The sequence below is a fragment of the Natator depressus genome, chromosome 3, assembly GCF_965152275.1.
Source record: "Natator depressus isolate rNatDep1 chromosome 3, rNatDep2.hap1, whole genome shotgun sequence".
Taxonomy (NCBI): Eukaryota; Metazoa; Chordata; order Testudines; family Cheloniidae; genus Natator; species Natator depressus.
This window is the reverse complement of record NC_134236.1, coordinates 125,920,698-125,937,001: the sequence shown is the minus strand read 5'-3', so window position 1 is coordinate 125,937,001 and position 16,304 is coordinate 125,920,698. Positions and strand designations below refer to the sequence as shown.

The 16,304-nt window shown below is 41.5% G+C and overlaps 1 protein-coding gene across 2 annotated transcripts in view; it reads left to right on the top strand.

Annotated features, from left to right (window-relative positions):
- Positions 1 to 16,304, top strand: part of SFT2D1 (SFT2 domain containing 1) — a 73,548-nt gene that overhangs the window by 27,156 nt on the left and 30,088 nt on the right. The window contains exons 4-8 of one of the 2 annotated variants that reach the window (XM_074948751.1): positions 2,624 to 2,705; positions 8,142 to 8,177; positions 9,159 to 9,217; positions 11,515 to 11,544; positions 13,941 to 14,586. In XM_074948751.1, coding sequence (XP_074804852.1) covers positions 2,624 to 2,705; positions 8,142 to 8,177; positions 9,159 to 9,217; positions 11,515 to 11,544; positions 13,941 to 13,980 — 247 coding nt within the window. In that variant the 3' untranslated portion in view covers positions 13,981 to 14,586. Of the gene's footprint in view, positions 1 to 2,623; positions 2,706 to 8,141; positions 8,178 to 9,158; positions 9,218 to 11,514; positions 11,545 to 13,940; positions 14,587 to 16,304 lie in introns of those variants that run through there. The other variant, XR_012638861.1, reaches the window with a different exon arrangement.

Below are 16,304 nucleotides of genomic sequence, written 5' to 3'. Positions count from 1 at the left end.
ACACCCAAACCTCCTGCTCCAACCCTGAGCCCCCTCCCTCATTCTAGCTCCTGGCCAGACCCTACACCCCCAATGCCCAGCCTGCTCCTTCACCCCCAGCCCTGTGCTCAGTGCACTCCCACCCTCAGCTCAGGGCAGAGAGAGAGGAAGAGAATGGGCTAGAACCAGGGAGAAGGTAGGTACCCACTCTGTGTGCAGGGCCAGAACCGCAGACAGGCAACAGGCTGAGCAGGGCTGGCAGCCGGGACCCTGGCTGGCAGGAGCCAATGGATGGAACCCCAGACCAGCACCGGGCTGAGCTGCTCAGCCCACTGCCGGTCTGAGGTCCTGGCCGCTGGCCCCACTCAGCCCACTGCCAGTCTGGGGTTCTGGCTGCCGGCCACTTGCCAGCTGGGGTCCTGGCTGCAGGCCCCGCTCAGCCTGCTGCCGGCCTAGGTGAACAGAATCCCAGGCGGTCAGTGGGCTGAGCAGGCCAGCGGCGTAAGATCAGCATTTTAATTTAATTTTAAATGAAGCTTCTTAAACATTTTGAAAACCTTGTTTACTTTACATACGACAATAGTTTAGTTATATAATATATAGACTTATAGAGAGACCTTCTAAAAAACGTTACAATGTATTACTGGCACGCAAAACCTTAAATTCAAGTGAATACATGGAGTCAGCACACCACTTCTGAAAAGTTGCCGACCCCTGAGTTATACTATCGATTCTATATATTAAAAATGCTGATGTTTCTTTCACATTGGAAGTAGGTAAAACTGATTTCCCCCTCCCCCCCCATACACACCTCGTGTACTTAATTTCTTGTGTCTCTTCCTACAGAAGAGGAAATAGGGTTTGTCTCATTGCCTCAGGATATATTTTCAGTGCTCCAAATTAAATTAGCCATTTGGCTGCTGCTAACCCTCATGAGTAATACTAATTCCCTGTGAACCAAGATGAATGAATTCCAGGATTCCTTCATTTCTTTTAAAGACCATTGACAAATTAAAAATCTTATCTGTGCTCTTACTGCTCTCTTAAAGCGGTACCTTAGATTAGGAGGAAATTCGCTTGTCTTTTTCTCAGTTTACTCTGTATTTTTACTTTCTCTTTGTATGGCACTTTCACACAGCAGAAAGGGTGAGAAACATTTAAAACATGGGGAAGATGTAATGCAAACTGTAAATTGGCAAGGGGGACGCAAGGGCACATGTAGTCTCAAGTTGCTTTAGACAATTTTACAAGGCTGTTTGGGGTTATATTTTTTAGTTACCATCTTGTGCTAAAATCTTCTTGCTTGTCATTCCCATAATCAACACGTTCAATCTACCTCTTTTCCCCCAAAACCCCATATTGGAAACACACTTACCTAGGACTTGATTCTCTTGCAGATGAGAAGAGCCCTTTCTTCCATCACAGTCCCTGGATTCATTCTCATATCTCTGGATATATGCTCACATGAGTCACCATGCCTATTCCTCACAAATACCCCGTGCTGTTTGCTTGCTAAATAACCTGGACTGTCTTAAACATCCTGAGTCACTCTCAATTCTGACACCACTCAATTTGCCATTCACCCCACCTCATCAGTTCTCTTCCCACCAGTTCTTCAGGGTTTTTTCCTTCTTTTATCTGCTCTCCTCTTTGCTCCAGTGAAATCTCAGTACATTCATGCAGTCTTCAGTACCTCTATTTCAGATCTCATGTCTTCTGTAGGTAGAAGATACCTCACTACTTGTCCTGGCAACTCAACATGCAAGTCCCATGATCTCATTTTTCCAGGGAGGGGTAGGGCATTCTTTTCTAACACCTCTCTCCTTTAGGGAGGGGCTATTGGAGCAGATGAAATCTTTGGCCCCTCTCTGGAGTAGGATAAGGATCTTGGATATCTTGTTTCCTGCCTATATCTAGGAGGAGAAGGCTGAGTCCAGCTGCAGTGTGGCAGAACAGGATTATTCTGAGCCTGTTCTTTGCCAGACAACATGAGGAAGGAGCAGACCTGGCCTAGGGAGGAGGAGAACAGAAGAGCTGCTGACCTTCATTCCCTTTCAGTTAGGCACAGGGTAGAGAGAGGCTGGAGGATTCAGCAAGGGCTGCTGCAGGTGTTCCTCTACTTTATGCTTGATCTCATCACCAGATTAAGAATGGCGTTCCCCTGCAGGTTTGACTGTGTAATAGCAGCAGATACTTTCACTGCCTGGCAGCTCAGTTGAGGCTTGAGGGTTTTTTGCAACTGGTAGGGCCAGAAACTTTTTTTTTTATTTTTAAATGAAAATTTAAGTTCTGTACAGGTTTGGCATTGGTCATACTCAACCTGACAAATCTTTCTACTTAGAATCCTTCAAGGTTTCCTCAATTCTGGTGAATTTCATTTTGAGACAGTCCTAGATTGACTAGACTTAAACTGGTGTCCCTATGATAAATCTAGGAATATTTTGGAAGGAAATGGGGAGCACATGTAGGCTGATTCCCAGGACAAATGTATAAAGAGTATTAATCTTTGACCTGATCAGTTGCTGTTGTTGAAGGGTGATGCCTTTCTCTAGTTTAAATATTGGATGGCTCTATAAGTTACCTATATTGATTTCTTGCAAAGATTATTTGAATGTGCCTTACTGTTTCTTCCTTATTTCGTTAGTACGTGTTTCTTGATGGGGCCTGTGAAGCAGCTGAAAAAAATGTTTGAGCCAACAAGATTAATTGCTACAATTGTTATGCTGGTAAACTACATTTACTAATATTTTTAACTTTAAAATCTTACTGCATGGCGGGTGGGGGAGGAAGCAAATCTGAGGCTTTGGCCAGAAAAAGGTATTGCCTAGATGCACATTAAGTTTTTATTGGATTATTATGTGCTGGAGTGGTAACACCATCTTTTAACATTGCCTGACATTTCTCATTATAAGAGTCTATTTTCAGTTGCTCATAAATTTTGCCAAACTTAAATCATTATGGCTGAAATTTTCCATTTCAGGTGTGAACCTCAGGCTGAAAACTTCACCTAAAACAGTTCAGCTGTTTGAGACCGAGGCTAGGAAAAATATGGTGTGGGGTTTTTTGTTTTTGTTTTTTTGGGGTCTCATGTTTTAAAAAAACAGAATTTTTTTTTCTTTCCTTTGAAAGGCTTTAGTGTCTGCATGCGCTGGAGTAGGTACCTGAAATTTTGCCAGGTTGCCTTTGAGTCAGGGTATGCTTTTTGCCATCCGTGTGAAAATACACCCGCCCCCGCCCCCAATTTGGCCTGGTTATAAACCTTTGAGAAATCTCACATTGCTTGTGATCAGTGGAGACTTGCTAGAGCATCATTGCTAAATTCAGCCTGGGGCTGAGCAGAAATTTCTCTCATTTCTCTCATTTTGTAGCTCTGAGCTACAGCAGCCCAGGCTGTGCAGGGCACTGGAACTAAGAGAAGGGAGCTGCTCCTGGGCTCTCAGTGCCCTCTGCTAGGCTCAGGAGGCGTAGAGGAGGGAGCTCCCCGATATAATGCAAAGGGGATGAGAGCCACACTGCAAGGTGATGGGAAACATACCTGATGAGTCAGGATATAGGAAAAGAACTGGGTCTAGCTGGGCAGAAAGACTGGGACAAGAAGCTGTGGTGGGTCAGAGTGGGGGATGGACCTGGCAATGGCTGGGCAGGGAGACTGGAACTGGGATTGAAAAGCCAGGGTGGGGAAGGGACAGGATGGAGGGGACTGGGCAGAAAGGGCTAAGCCTCCAGGGCCCATCTAGAGCACACTCCCTTCCAGCGCCCAGAATGGAACTCTAGAGTCTTGAGTTTCACCATTCCTCTACTGTCAGCAAATATCTGTGAAACTCACTGGCAGTCTCATCTCTTCTTTCCCCCCCGCCCCCCTTTCAGTCTGCAGGTCCACATAGTGGATAACAACCCACCAGCACAAGTGGCAAAGGTCTGTGTAGTAGAACTAAAGGTTCCAATTCTGCTTATGACCCATATGGGTGTAAATATGATGCCACATGATGGAATTTTTTTCTGTTGGCTTTTTTAAAAAACCCAAGAAAGTATACACCCAAAACAGTTGCAAAGTCAAGCACTCAAAAGTTAGGAAATGCCAGGATTAAAGTTGTCCATGTAACCTTAGATCAGGTTCCTAGCGCAGTGTTTCTCAAACTGTGGTCCACAGACCCCAGGGGACTCCAGGGGGTCCACAGGCCCCACTGAGAAACTCCTCCCCCTATCTCCCAGGCACGACTCCAGCATGCTGGGGAGCAGGCTTACCTCTCCTGGCTGTCTGCCACTTCCAGAAACAGCAGGCATGTCCCTGCAGCCCCTGGGGTGGGGTGGGGTGGGGCCAGGGGGTCTCCGCACACTGCCCCTGCACGCAGGCGCTGCCCCCGCAGCTCCCATTGGCCAAAGTTCCCGGCCAATGGGAGCTGCGGGGGCAGCGCCTGTGTGCAGGGGCAGCGTGGGGAGACCCCATGCCCCTCCACCCACCTACGAGCCGCAGCCAGAGGGATGTGCCAGTCACTTTTGGGAGCGTACCAAGGTAAGTGTCGCACCCCTTCTGCACCCAAACTCCCTCCCAGAAGCCACACCCCCCGACCCAGCCTGATGAAAGTGAGTGAGGGTGGGAAAGAGGGAGTAATGGAGGGAGGGAGGATGGAGTGAGCAGGGGCGGGGCCTTGGAGAAGGGGCAGGACAGGGGCAGGGCCCGGAAAGGGGGCGGGGCAATGGCTAAGCAGAGGGACTTGGGGGTGGGGGTTCTCAAAAAAAATTTTAAATCAAAATGGGGGTCCTCAGTTTGCTAAAGTTTGAGAACCACTGCCCTAGCGCACATGCATTATGCAGTCTTGAAATACATGATCATGCTATTTTTTTCCCTCTTGATGTCTGTCTCATTCATTGCACCAGGTGGACCTGCTCTGGGGCTGAAGCAATGTTGTGTAGAAAAAGATGCTGCTGTCTATAGGACCCATACTTTCTTTGTTGCAGCAGTTGGAAAGTGTGTAGTGAATGAGTCAGGAGATTGAAAGAAGGAAAAAGATGGCTTCATGGTTAAGGCAGTTGAATGCAGCCCTAGATAATTGGATTTTATTAGAGCTGATTGAGAACTTTGTGAATGATATTCTGATGGAAAATTCACTTTTTCTGCTATATCAAATTTTTCCAGGGGAAAATAGTTCCCAGCTGCTTGGCAGCCTGGGACGCCTGTCTCCACGTGCTGTCTGGTTCCCTGCCTGGTGAGCTGCTAGGGCCTGGGCAGCTTGGGGAGCCTCAGACCTTTCAAAAAGGTCAAAATGAAATATAGTTTCAAAAAAGTTGAAGCAAAATATCAGAATTCCCAGTCTGCAGGAAATTTCAGTTGTTACATTTTTAAATGTTTGGGGTGGGGGAGGCTCCCCACTCCCAATGGAATGGGAATTCCAGTGTCTGGTCAGCTCTAGATTCTGTCCCTGCCATAGAGTTCCTCTGTGGTGCTGGGCTGATCGCTTAAATAACCCTTTCACACATGGGCACTAATTGAGTTTTCTAGGGGCCTGACTTAAAGCCCTAGGGTCTGAGTTTCAGAAGTGCTGAGCACTTCAGCTGAAGTCAGCGGCAACTATGTTTTGAACATAAAGTGCTATCTAATGCTAAGACTCTGGAAAAAACAGGTCCTAGGTGTCTCAAATTGGGCACCCAAAATTAGTGGATACTTTGGACCTTTAATTTATCTGTTCCTCAGTTCCACAGCTGTAATATGGGGATAATACCCAATCATCTCACAAGGTTTTGTGAAAATCAATTCATTAACATTTGTGAAGCACTCTGTATAATGATGAATGCCATAGAAAGGCCCATCAGGAAATTAGTAATTCTGTCATCAGAGCAGACTTAGAAAAGTACAGTAAATAAGGCCTGGGGCCACATACTGAACTATGAGGTTAAAACAAAATATTGCATACCTGCTCTTTTAAGTGAGCAAAATGCATTCTGTACACTGAATGAGGCAGATTTTCTGTAGGGGGGGAAAAGCATGTGATCATGTAATTAAAGACTGTCGTAATGCATATGCACACAGGCCAAATTAAGGCTGCACAGACCACCTTAATTCTGGAATTTCCTAACTTTTGAATGCTAGACTTCGCAACCTTAGTTATTTTAATATTTTTTTAATGTTCTTTATGTTGCAGTAGCTCTCAATGTGCTCTGCATTGTACATTTGCACAGGAAGATAGTCTTTTGTCCCAAAGAATTTAAAATGGGACAAAAAAAGTGAGGAAAATGGAAGCATTGCAGTCATCACCTTGACTACTTACACATTATTTGTACCATAGAGGCCACATAGGGCTTGTCTACATGAACACTTAATTTGCTGCAAGATGGAGTACAAATCTACCCCACACTATTCTGCCACACACTAAGTGTCCATGTGGACCCTGTTGCCATGCACTAGAAGTTCCCCCGTGAACTTCAATCTATCTAGTTTTTAAATGGGAGTAGATTAAAATGCTTTAGGGAACTGTTAGTGCATGGCAGCATGGCTTACATGGATGCTTAGTATGCAGCAGGCTAGTATGGGGTCAGTCAGGGCCGTCCCTACAGGGGTAGTGGGGTCCGGGACAAATCCGCCTGGACGCGCTCTCCCCCTGCCTGGGCCAGTGTAGTGACACAAACAGCTCCCTGGCAGAATTTCCTATCTAGGTTGTACTGAGCGTGCTCACCCAAACTGAGCAGGCACAGTAACATCTGCTGATGCCTACACCAGCCTAGTGCTCTAAACCCACCCCCCTGGGTCAGCCTATAGGCTCTGACTCTGTGGGTGCTCCAGGGCTGGAGCACCCGTGGGGGGAAAAATGGTGGGTGCTGAGCACCTGCTAGCGGCCCCATGGATTAGCACCTCCCCTTCCCTCCCTGTGCCTCCCACCCATGACAAACAGCTGTTTCATGGTGTTCAGAGAGGCTGAGAAGGAGGGGGGATGTGGCCGGCTCAGGAAAGGGGGCGGAACTGGGTGGGATGGGGCCTTGGGGGAAGGGGTGAAGTGGGGGCAGGGCCTGGGGAAGAGCTTGGGGTCGAGTACCCCTCGGCAGTTTGAAAAGCTGGCGCCTGGTCCCGCACTACAGATGCACACTGAAGCGCGGGGCCTCCTCAAAGCATGGGGCCCCGAGCAGTTGCCATGATTTGCCATACCCAAGGGTCAGCTCTGGGGTCAGTTTACACTCCAGTTTGCCAGGAGCCAAGTATTCATGTAGACAAGCTCTTAGAAACTCTGAGCACAGTTTCAGTGGAGTGAAGAGGACAGAAATCAGATTAGGGGAAATGTAGTTGGATAAGGAACCCAAGGCAATGGTTAACTGTGTATTTCTGCATTTTATACTAGATAAATTCTGTGACTAATCTGGGATTATAAACCATTTCATTTTTAATCACTTAGTTGCAATGTTACACCAAGGAAAGGTGTATCATGAAGAAAGGGTAGTTGGAAAGCATAAATGTGTAAAACATGTAGGAAAAACTATGCATTACAGAGATTGACAGTATTTCTAGCAAGATCTTTAGGCTCTTCATGGCCCATACTCTGCCCTGAAGGGAAATCCTACTTTTCAATTAACGACACTGTACTTACAATTGCAAATCTTTTTATTTTAATGAGAAAAACAAATTACTCTGTTCATAAATTTGGCCCTTACGCTATTTGGAATCACATATTACAAGATACTGAAGCTAAATATACTTGGCATCCTCCTTTGTCCTATTAAAATGCAAACTGACAACTGATAGGAAATAACAAAGAGCCACATGAGTAGCTTGAATAAAGTTTCATCTAAGCTTTTTTTATTGAATGCAAAACAGCTGCTCCCTAGTGGGCCTCGTCTCACTATTACTGGGAGACAAAAACATTGGCAGAAACCAAGTCTGTATTTGCCAAATACAATAATTGTGAATGGATGTTTTTAACAGTGGATTGTCCATCATAATGCTAGTGCCTGTCTTGTCAGAAGATGGGTATTGTGAATTCTAGATTCACAGTGACGCTGTTTTTGGCATTAATTCTCAGGATTAAGTTCAGACTGTTGATACTATAGAAAAGCGTATGGATTTCCTTATTACCGATGGTGCATATGAAAATGCTGATGACTTATTGAGAACATATCAACTATTTGCTTGATTGGATATTTGCACACTATACCCATTGATTTTTCTTTTTCCTCAGTTGTGTTTGATATTGACTCTGTGTGCTGTATTCTGGGTAAGTGATATTAACTGAAATCCTCTGTCCCTTTTAAGAGCAAGCTGGTTTGCCTAGATTTTTGGCTCTGGTAACACTCTGTGGTTCATCTAATGTTTAAGAGCGGTTCTGGGATTGTATCATTAAAGCTCAATGAAGTCAGAGGGATAGATGTCCTTGGGCAGGAATGGTGTACCTAGCCTCTGTTTGCCAGAAGCTGGGAATGAGCGATGGGATGGATCACTTGATGATTACCTGTTCTGTTCATTCCCTCTCGGGCACCTGGCACTGGCCACTGTTGGAAGACGGGATACTGGGCTAGATGGACCTTTGGTCTGACCCAGTAGGGCCATTCTTATGTTCTTATGAATCCATTTAAACAAATTCCACTTTTAATGGAAGTGTGCAACATTGGTGTTTGAATTGCATTTAGTTGGTGGATGGCATTGAGCATCTCTGCTACAGAGCAAGAGCACTCTTACAACTGCATATTGTAGGAAAGGAGTTGCAGAACATAAGATCTTAAAATGAGTAAAGGAAAATAGAAATGATAAACTTTTGTATAAAAGTATCTTCAGCCACCTCAGTTCTATGCTTTTGTAATTCAAGTGTCAATACAAGGGTGAAGGTAAACATGTATCTGAAAAGAACATACACTGTAATGTTGCACAGATCAAATATGGATAGTGAATGAAGGAGATAGTAGTTTGGTAGTTGGAATTCTTTGTTCTGAAGAGTTTCATAACTAGGGAAGACTTAAGTTGCAAAGATGCTAATTAGCTCTCTTCAGTTGGAATGATAGTCTAACAATTGATTATAGTTATTGCAAAGGAGAAGGAGATCTGTTTAAGCTCCTAAACTTTCATAAATAAGGAGATTGACCATCATGAATCAGCTAAGGTTTTGGAGTGAACTGGATTGAGTAGGCTAGTAATTTTAGTTACTAAATTAAATAATTTTTGTACAAATCAATTTTAATCTGCAATGTTTCTTTTGTTTTAGTGGGGTAAGAAAGGTTTGGCCCTGCTATTCTGCGTACTCCAGTTCCTAGCAATGACCTGGTAAGGCTTTTTTAAAATTTATCTTGAATTGTTTATCACTTGCCATATAACCTTGACATGTAATTAAGAGGTACCTATGAAAAAAGATAGGGCCAAATTCTGTCCAAGTCACATATTGCTCTAAATTGTGTTGTGTATGTGCAGTTTGGCAGGATTTAGCTCAAATTATCTTGCAGACAAATGTCTGATAGCTTTAGATATATGCTAGAAAATGTGATCCTTAATTCACTGGGTCTGAGAGTGAGTGAGTGAGTGACTCTATATCCTGATGAGTAGGGTGCCCACCTGAGAGGTGGAACACCTAGGGTCCAGTCCCCTTGCTCTAATGACTGTTTAAATATTTATGTATCTAAAGTGCACAAACTTCAATTAAGAGAGGCTGATGGAGAACCACATCAGAATATCCCATAGCCCGGTGGTTAGGGTACTCTCCTGAGAGGTGGGGAAAACCCGTTCAAGTCTCTTCTTCCCATCAGGTGAGGGAATTGAACCCAGCTCTCCCACATCCCAAATGAGCCTTCTAAGCACTGGCCTAAAAGTTAAGGAAGGTACCACCTACTCCTCTTCGTCTGGCAGGATTTTGACTGGGGACCAATGTGATAGGCATGCTCTGAACACACGTACCGGATTGGGTCCCATGGATGAGAGAGGTCGATAAATGCCTGTCTTCCCCTGGCTTTGTGGATCACACTGGGGATAGGCATCTGGATGGTTAGAGCAAGGCAGCAGTGCATATGCCCAGGGGCAGAAACTTAAGCACCTAGGGAACTTTTACAGATGAAGCTTAGGTGCAGTGCAGGGATGGAGTGGGGGTTGTGAATCACATTGGTGCCTAAAATTGGGACTTAGATATGCAGGTTCCTTTGTGGATCTGGGCTGTGGTGATTTTCCTATAGGAAAATCAGGTATGGTGTGCCCATCTTCCCTATTCCAAATACAGGAACATTTATCAGACACTGGACAATGTGTGGTCCAACCTTTAAGTTCTCCCAACCAAAGGGAGGCAGATATTGGACAGTGGGTTTGGCTGTATGGCTAAGCTATTTGCTGGCACCCTTGGTGTCCAGTGCAAGGGTGAGGCTCAAAATGGCTAGTTCCCAGAGATAAACAGAAGAAAACTCTGAGCTAACTGGTAAACCCTATTAGTCTGGAGGAAAAAGGGGAGACAGTAAGTTCCTGCAGAGAGATGGCTTTCAAATGTACCCTTATGTCCCCTCTCATGGGAGGGAGGATTCAGAAGTAGGCTAAATGTTTAGGAGTTAGGCTGAAGCGGGCCAACCCTGAGAGTTTGTTGTTATGGAGGCCATTTAATGTTGCACTGGATCCAAGTAAATAAAAGGTAATTGGGGACTGGTGGAGATTAGGGCCTTATAACCACAACTTTATTAACTTTTAGTTTTAGTCTTTTGATATCAAATCCATCCCAGTGTCTGATTAGGACAAGTAGGAGAATGAAACACAATTTCTTCTTCGAGTGCTTGTTCATGTCCATTTCGTGTCTGGTTCAAAGCCATGACAGACTTAATTGCCCAAGTGTCGGCGCACCCATTGATGACAGCCCGGATGCATCTATGTCTACTAGGTCACATGACAGCATGTACATATGTGGTGTGGCATGCACGCCTGCACCTCAGACAGCTTCAGATGTGGCTAACATTAGTGTACTCTCCGAGCAGGAACAGTCTGGATTCCGTTCTCACCATCCTGGTGTCAGTCCTGGCTTCCCTGAAGTGGTGGTTAGGGTCTAACCCTAACCTGAGGCCAGGTCTAACTACCACTTCAGGGAAGCCAGAACATGTTGCTATAAGAGTAAAATTCCATAAAGTAGTCTTACTCTACAGCTGTGTGTGTGTGCACTATACACACCACCAGGTACATATTTGCATAAACTACTTTTGTTCTATTCAAACTAGACAATGATGTCTTTGCTGTCTTGATTTCTGGGAGAATTGTAGGTTTCATATAGTTCAGTAATCAGTCTTCAGGAACCAAAGTTAAGAATCCTAAAGTGATAGTAAATCTCCATATTACATGTTGTAGTGGAATTCATATTCAATGGAAGTTATATACTACATAGCAACATTCAAAGAAAAAAGGAGACCAGAATCTCTTGGCAGTACACTTAGTTCTTGCAGAATCCTTTTATTTTCAAGTGGATGTAATTTGAATACGTAATCCTGTTACAGGGTTCAATATACCAGTGTGCTTTTGTTAGTTCTGGACTAAAATACTGAATTGATATGTAGAAAACAAATGAAACCTCTCAAATTTTAACTATTGTTCCTCTCCTTTTTCAGGTATAGTCTCTCATATATTCCTTTTGCAAGGTGAGTCACCTTTAATTGCCTTCATTTTATAAAAATAAAAGTTAGCCTATTTAGTTCTAAATTTTTTTTCAAAAGTGTGATTTTCTTGAAAATCACATCTTTTAACTTACTAATTTTGAAAAGTCAAATATAATATCCTCAATCTTAATTTTTTAGCATTTGGAGGATAATTGTTTTTGAATTAAAAGTTGTACCATAAGTAGGCTTGGAAGGTTTAGGTTTTTATTGGTATGTCTGTAAACATCAACTTCATCGTATATGCACAGATAAGAAAATATTTCCATCAAAATGTACAAATAGGCAGAGTAAGAAAAACACTGCTTGAGAACTTACTAGAATGTAATTTTTTTTTAAGGATATTTATTGTGTTTTGACATGTGATGTTGACAGTTTGTGCGTTAACAGTTATAAAGTTTGAACTTTTTGAATGTCCGCATCTGTCATTAAAAAATTGTCTGAACTCCAATAATTTCTTGCAACTGTGAACATTTAAATCAATAAAAATAAAAAAAATGCTTAAATAAACATTTAGATTATGGGTCAAAATTATAAAAAATAAAAATTGAATTCTGCCAAGTCTACCATAACGAATGCCTGTTCTGAAGTTTAAGTTGGGTGCAGATAAAGATACTCAGCAATTTGCTTGTTAAAGCATTGTAGCATTTTTTTCTAGATTTAATCCCCCAAATAATTGTTATAATATGATGCAACACTGCTTAGTTTAAGGATATTTCCTACATAAATTTGCATATACATTTGACAATATTTGGTAGCTTAAATGGACACAATGAATGTGAAATCTAGTCAGTTTTAAAAAATTAAATAGTTTGTTACTAAATCTGTTTTTGAACCACCTGCCAGAGTTTCTGGTTTTGCCATTTTCCTGTTTTTTAAAATCTGCCCCACCATTATTCCTGTGTGAAAGACCCACGTACTTAGGGGAAACTGGCACTTGTGCCATCAAATGCATAAAGTACATTTTTTTTTAGTTGAATTGAAAGATTAGAGAAACTATAGTGCAATTTGGTCTTTTAACAATAGTATGTTAAAGCACTTCATTCTGATTTTTTTTTTACATTGACTGTCTGCTCCTATAAATATATCCTGCCTTGCTAAGTTTTTCATAGTACCTCTCCTTTCATCTTGTATTTTCTCACTGCTTTTCTATAATAATCCAATAAAACCTGACATAAGCAACAAAAATCTATGCTAAGACTCTTAAGTGTGGCAGAATTAAACCATAATATAAATTAGTTATAGCAATAGGTGATCTCATTAATTCTAACAAGACTGTGTCTTCAAGATAGTTGCAAGCAGTGAAATAAATCTTATTTAAATACTATAAAATGTCACCTTAATTTTGACACTTCCAACTTCCCCAATCAGATTACTAGCATTCTAAATTTCTACATTTCCAGCTATCATGTCTCACTTTCTATGGGCTTATTTTTGTTCAAATCAGTTTAATTCATACTACTGTGTTTTAGTATGCTCAAAGATATTAACCATTGGTCCCTGGCCTTCTCTTTCTTTTGTTTGAATGCTGGTCTGACAAAACAGAGTTTATTTGCTTCAGTTCAATTGTTTAGATAATATAAAAGTGTCTATGTAATAAAAACAAAGAACCCTATGATTATTTTGACAGGTTGTTTAAATACTGTAGTAGCCTAATACTTTTTCAGGTAACTGAAGTATTTGCTAGTATAAAATGCCATCACAAGTTGAGCTTCATACATTGTCTGGCTTATGCAAATAGTTGGCTGAGCTATTACATGGTGCCAGGAAATGGTATTGCGTAACTTCTCTAAAGTACTCATGTGTTTTAATTTACACTAAAAAAAATTGTAGCAACAAAAATACCCCTAATGCGGCTTATTCACTTCCAGTAGAATTTGATCTACCTTATTTTTTAGCACTTGTTTTATTATATAAATGTTAATTCTGGGACAGCTGTGTTGGGGCATACGAAAATAGCTTATTTCACCTAACCTCAAGAATATGGGGTGTGTCCCTGAATTTTCAAAGTGGCTAACAACCAAGTACAAAAATTCTGCTGAATAGTAAATTCAGTTTTGGGAAGATAAAAATAAATGAGGCTGAACAAATTCAGACTAATCCAAACAGAACAGTATACAAAACCAATTTGCAAAATGCTCATTAGGGAAGCAAAGCCCCTTCAGATATTTCAAACTCTCCACTGAGATTAATAAGTTATCAGAATTCTGCATCTGACAAGTAATTAAAATTTTCATTTTGTCATCCAAAATAGTGCATAATTGAATTTGTATGTTCTATAACTAATTTTGGGAAATAGAACACAATATTATGTAGTCTGAAAAATATTAGTGACCTGAATGTGGCCTGTAAAAAAATAAATGTTGTGTTTTTTTTTTAAGGGATGCTGTGATTAAATGCTTCACGTCCTGCCTGAGTTAGACTAAACAAAACAAACTATTCAACAGCTTTTAAAAGCGAACTTTATATTTTTGTGAAGTTTACTCAGAAAAATTATGAACTTCCACTCCCGAAACAACACTTGCTGACAGTTTTAGTATTTTCCTTGCCTTTTGCATGCTGGGGATTAAATCATTTTAGCAGAACCAAGTTTAAATATGAGCCAGGTAAGCAGTGTTTTATCCCTGTCTGAACCATTTGGAAACTAGCATAGGTTTAACACTTCATGCAATGTAATCTTAAAACTGTTTGTTTGAGTTAGTTTAATCCCCAATGTAGACAATTCAGGATTCTGGGTAACATATGTAAAAGTTTCATATAAAGTTTTGTCTCATATTTCTTATGTGCAATTACTATTTGTTTACTCTATGCGTTTCCCAAAGATCAGGATTTTGTAATTATTATAGAGAAATATTTTTAGTTAATTATAGGTGATAGGGCTGCTTTGAAATGTTTGTACATGTGCAGTATGGAGAAAGCGTGGTCTGAACATGAGAGGTCTGGTAAAAGCTTGCTCAGTTTTGTTATACTTACTTTTTAAGCACCAATTTTTTCACTTTGAAACTTAAAATATATTTGATTAAAATGGCTTATGGATAATATATAAATCAATGATTACAAAATAAATGAATTATTTTAAGTGTCTAGACTATCTAATTTTTAGACTTGAGCCACATAGGCAGGAAAATTAAAACATTATGCTTGCAATATATATTTCACTTAGAAACTAGTTAACACACTTTCAGTTATTACTTCAAATCTCTTTTGCTATCCCCTTTCCTGTCAGACTAAAAATAATTGTGTTGGTACAGGTACTTAGGTCAAACTGTCTCAGAATACAAAAGTGACTTTAAAACCTTTAATTTTTATTAGCTTTTTTGAAAAAATGCTCCTGGTGGTTTAATGCACATGAAGTGAATATATAACTATGTGGAATAGTCGAATAGGACATTCAATAAGGACAAATACAGAGTACTCCACTTAGGAAGGAACAATCAGTTGCACACATACAAAATGGGAAATGACTGCCTAGGAGTACTGTGGAAAGGGATCTAGGGGTCATAGTGGATCACAAGCTAAATATGAGTCAGTGTAACACTGTTGCAAAAAAAAGCAAACATAATTCTGAGATGTATTAGCAGGAGTATTGTAAGCAAGACACAAGAAGTAATTCTTCCGCTCTACTCCATGCTGATTAGGCCTCAACTGGAGTATTGTGTCCAGTTCTGGGCGCCACATTTCAGGAAAGATGTGGACAAATTGGAGAGGCCAGAGAAGAGCAACAAAAATGAATCAAAGTCTAGAAAACATGACCTATGAGGGAAGATTGAAAACATTGGGTTTGTTTAGTCTGGAGGAGAGGGGACATAAGTTTTCAAGTACTTAAAAGGAGGAGGGAGAAAAATTATTGTTCTTAACCTCTGAGGATAGGACAAGAAGCAATGGGCTTAAATTGCAGCAAGGGCAGTTTAGGTTGGACATTAGGAAAAACTTCCTAGCTGTCAGACTGGTTAAGCACTGGAATAAATTGCCTAGGGAGGTTGTGGAATCTCCATTATTGGGGATTTTTAAGAGCAGGTTCGATAAACACCTGTCAGGGATGGTCTAGCTAGATAATACTTAGTCCTGCCTTGAGTGCAGGGGACTGGACTAGATGACCTCTAGAGGTCCCTTCCAGTTCTATGATTCTATGAATATACTTTGCTTAGCTTCTGTGAAAGCAGTGTTTTGGGGGCAAGCCTTGGTTGAATATTTTTCCAACTGTAGCTATTCAGGCATTGAAGAGCAAAGATAAGTCTGAGGATCCTGAAGCTACAGACAACCTAGCTCTTAAATGGCTGTTCTTTGTTTCCCTCTCTCCACTGCAGTACCTCCATCTCTTCCAGGTTTAGCTTTAACAAGCTAGTCTTCATGTGAATGTTGACTCCTAGACGGTGGAATGGCTGGGAGATAGTGTTTGCATTTTCTTTGAAGGAAACAGCATGGTGGCTACATTTTACTAGCATATGCATTCCTGTTGTCTCACAGCTTCATATAGGTGTTAAATAGAAAAGGGCTGGGGGAGAGGATTCAGAGGTGAGGACTCTGGGGGCAGTCCTCTGCCTTCAGGCAGAAGGACAAGGAAGCCATTGTATTAAACCCCTGTATGTAAGACAGCAGCATTCCACTGAAATTGATCAAATGTGGTGGAGAGATCCTGCAATATGGGTATGGTTTGATCAGCAGTATAAAGCATTCTGGCTTTACCAGTCACTGTGAGATTGCAGGGGGTGCATACCTTCTGGGTTGTCCTGTTGAAGTAGTTA